Source organism: Conger conger, unplaced genomic scaffold (assembly GCF_963514075.1).
Source record: "Conger conger unplaced genomic scaffold, fConCon1.1 SCAFFOLD_96, whole genome shotgun sequence".
NCBI classification, from domain to species: Eukaryota; Metazoa; Chordata; class Actinopteri; order Anguilliformes; family Congridae; genus Conger; species Conger conger.
Genome location: NW_026890354.1, coordinates 67,786 through 71,347, shown reverse-complemented (window position 1 = coordinate 71,347; position 3,562 = coordinate 67,786). Strand labels below are relative to the sequence as shown.

The following is a 3,562-nucleotide window of genomic DNA, read 5'->3' as shown; positions in this document are numbered from 1 at the left end:
GAGAGAGGGGGAGAGAGAGAGAGAGAGGGAGGGGAGAGAGAGAGAGAGTAATATAAAAATATCTGTATATTATCTGTGCATTTCTGAGTGGAGTTCAGATGTAATGATATTAATCCCAATGCATATGTATACAGACTTTTACTGCTCACAAAGCTCACAGCCTTTCAAATCTGCCCTTTGGTCCCTAAGATGAAATATTTCCTTATGAATCTGCACTCTCTGCTCAGCCTGCTCTGTTCAGCCTGGCCTCAGTCCAACACCACTCCTCCTGCAGCTGTGGGCAGAACCAGGGAGTCCCTCCCTCTCTCTGTCATGCAGTTTCAGAGAAAACGAAACTTAACCCCGTCTATTCAGAGAAACTAGTCTGTCTGTGTCAGTGTGAGCAGTGAAATGGCTGAAGGTGGAGATTTACTGGATCAGGACCATTTGAGCTGTTCGATCTGTCTGGATCTACTGAAGGATCCGGTGACTACTTCCTGTGGACACAGTTACTGTATGGACTGTATTAAGGGCTGCTGGGATCATGATGATCATACTGGTGTCTACAGCTGTCCCCAGTGCAGACAGACTTTCACCCCAAGGCCTGTTCTGAACAAAAACACCATACTGACTGAAGTGGTGGAGAAACTGAAGAAGACAGGACTCCAAGCTGCTCCTCTTGCTCACTGTTACGCTGGACCTGGAGACGTGGTGTGTGATGTCTGCACTGGGAGAAAGCACAAAGCCATCAAGTCCTGTCTGGTGTGTCTGGCCTCTTACTGTGAAACTCACCTCCAGCCTCACTATGAATCTCCTGCCTTTAAGAAGCACAAACTGGTGAAAGCCACTGGAAACCTGCAGGAGAATATCTGCTCTCATCATGACAAAGTTCTGGAGATTTACTGTCGTACTGATCAGCAGTGTATCTGTTATCTGTGTACAATGGATGAACACAGAGGCCATGATACAGTCTCAGCTGCAGCAGAAAGGACTGAGAAACAGGTAGGGCTGAAACTTACACATAACACTAATGCTATTTTATCAGTAATTACAAATATTATCTTGATTTTTATGATTTATACATTTTAAAAAGGACTCAGTAGCACAGTGATTCCCTGATCTGAAGTCCGCAGTGATGGAGCAGTAAGAGCAGGAAGTGAACCCAAGTCAGCTCTGTGTGACAGCTCTGTTCACCCCCCTCACCCCCCTATTCACTCCCTGAATGAGAATCAACACGGCTGGAGGAGCTAGTTCACTCACACAGTTTAGAAGCTTTAGCTATGAGGCCAGTACACTTCCACACACTGACCTGCTGTACCTCAAGCAATACAATGAGGTTCCATGAATTTGCATTTACTTGTGGGGTTGTTAAAAAATGAATGAATCAGGTACAAATACATTACTTAAGCATCAAATAATACATATCTAGTTTTCCTTAATATGTCATTCGTAAATATCGTACATATCAAACTAATGTAATTGTTACATGGGTATTTCCACATTAGCAAGCCATAGGATAAATGTATAATTCGTAAACCATTACCAAATATATTAACTGTTTTTTTTTTTCATTCCAGTATGAATTGGCATGAACTTTATAGGAGTTGATAACATGAATTAATGATGTACAAATACCTAAAGATTTAGTACTTGAGTTAAGTACAATAGTTAATGCTAATTCATGTAACATTATTGAACAGTGTTACCAGTTTAATTTTGAATATGAGAAAGTAGTTCAACATTGTTATGATATAAATTTTAAAATATACCTGGGGGGAAATGATCAATCTGTCCACAGAAGCAGCTGGGGGCGACACAGAGTAAATTCCAGCAGAGAATCCAGGAGAGAGAGAAGAAGCTGCAGGATCTGAGGCAGGCTGTGCAGTCACTCAAGGTGGGTACTGACCAGAGGAGAAGACAACAGCTGGCTGCTGGAAGAGCCATTTCAGGGCTCAGTCAGGGCTCTCCTCCAGTCAGCCAGTGAGGAGCCCAGTGTTGGGCCACTTTCCAGCCCTGTGGGGCTCAATCCCACTGAGCCACACTGTGGGGAACAGGCTGTCTGGGGTCCCAGTAAGAGCTGAGTGAAAGGCCTAGTTAATATGTACAGCCCTCCTCTCTCTGTGTCTCCTAACAGAGCTCTGCACAGGCAGCAGTGGAGGACAGTGAGAGGATCTTTACTGAGATGATCCGCTCCATTGAGAGAAGGTGGTCTGAGGTGAAAGAGCTGATCAGAGATCAGGAGAAGGCTGAAGTGAATCGGGCTGAAGGACTCCTGGAGCGACTGGAGCAGGAGATTGCTGAGCTGAGGAGGAGAGACGCTGAGCTGGAGCAGCTTTCACACACAGAGGATCACATCCATTTCCTCCAGGTAACATCACTGGCTCTCTGACAGTCTGCACTATGTACATTGTACACACATGATGAGGTGTGTTCCTCATTTACAAAGATCTGCTCCTGGCATCTGCACATCGATCTGTACTGAGACTGTTCTCTGTCTGTCTGTCTGTCTGTCTGTCTGCAGAGCTGTCAGTCTCTCTGTGCCCCTCCTGGACCTGGAGACTTACCCAGCATCACTGTCAGTCCACACATCTCTTTTGAGGCTGTGAGGAAATCTGTCTCTGAACTGAAAGAGCAACTGGAAGGCATCTGCAAGGGGGAATTAAGCAAAATCTCTCAAACAGGTTAGAACAGCTGAAATACTGTTTCTTTATTCAAAAGCCTTAAGTGAACACAATGGACTGTACCATGAAAATGACTTGCATTTTTTGTAGACAATTTGCACCTGTATTGGTGTGAGGTCTCGGTTGTCACAAAACACACACACACATACACACACACACACACACACATGCACATTATTGGCATTTGGCAGACGCTCTCATCCAGAGTGACATACAGTTGATTCGACTCAGCAGGAGACAATTCTCCCCTGGAGCAATGCAGGGTTCAGGGCCTTGCTCAAGGGCCCAACGGCTGTGCGGATCTTATTGTGGCTACACCGGGATTAGAACCACAAACCCAGTCAACCCGGTCCCAGCCATTTACCCTAACCACTACACTACAGGCTGCCACACACACACACAAACACACACACACACACACACACACTCACACAAACAGACACACACACACACACACACAGTGGATGGCAGGCTTTTGATCATCTAAACTCTGTGGATCTTTGTTTAATGCATACAGCAGCAGATCAAAGTTTCTTGTTGCTCTGAATTTAGCCTGGACATGTATGATGAACAGACATATATATATATATGTATATGTTTTGTAAATGGTAAATGGTCTGCATTTATATAGCACCTTTATCCAAAGTGCTGTACTATTGATGCTTCTCATTCACCCATTCATACACACACTCACACACCAATAGCGATTAGCTCCATACAAGGTGCCAACCAGCTCGTCAGGAGCATTTGGGGGTTAGGTGTCTTGCTCAGAGACACTTCGACACAGCTAATGAGACGACTGCTCTTACTGCCTGAGCCAATGAGAAGACTGCTCTTACTGCCTGAGCCAATGAGACGACTGCTCTTACTGCCTGAGCCAATGAGACGACTGCTCTTACTGC

General features: G+C 45.1%; 1 protein-coding gene across 1 annotated transcript in view; it reads left to right on the top strand.

Annotated features, from left to right (window-relative positions):
• The first annotated feature begins 355 nt into the window (after window positions 1-355).
• The window catches only part of LOC133120014 (tripartite motif-containing protein 16-like), an 8,349-nt gene continuing 5,142 nt past the window's right edge, over window positions 356-3,562 (top strand). The window contains exons 1-4 of the mRNA XM_061230137.1: window positions 356-981; window positions 1,778-1,873; window positions 2,114-2,347; window positions 2,501-2,660. Of these exons, the coding sequence (XP_061086121.1) occupies window positions 391-981; window positions 1,778-1,873; window positions 2,114-2,347; window positions 2,501-2,660 (1,081 nt within the window). The 5' untranslated portion in view covers window positions 356-390. The remainder of the gene's footprint in view (window positions 982-1,777; window positions 1,874-2,113; window positions 2,348-2,500; window positions 2,661-3,562) is intronic.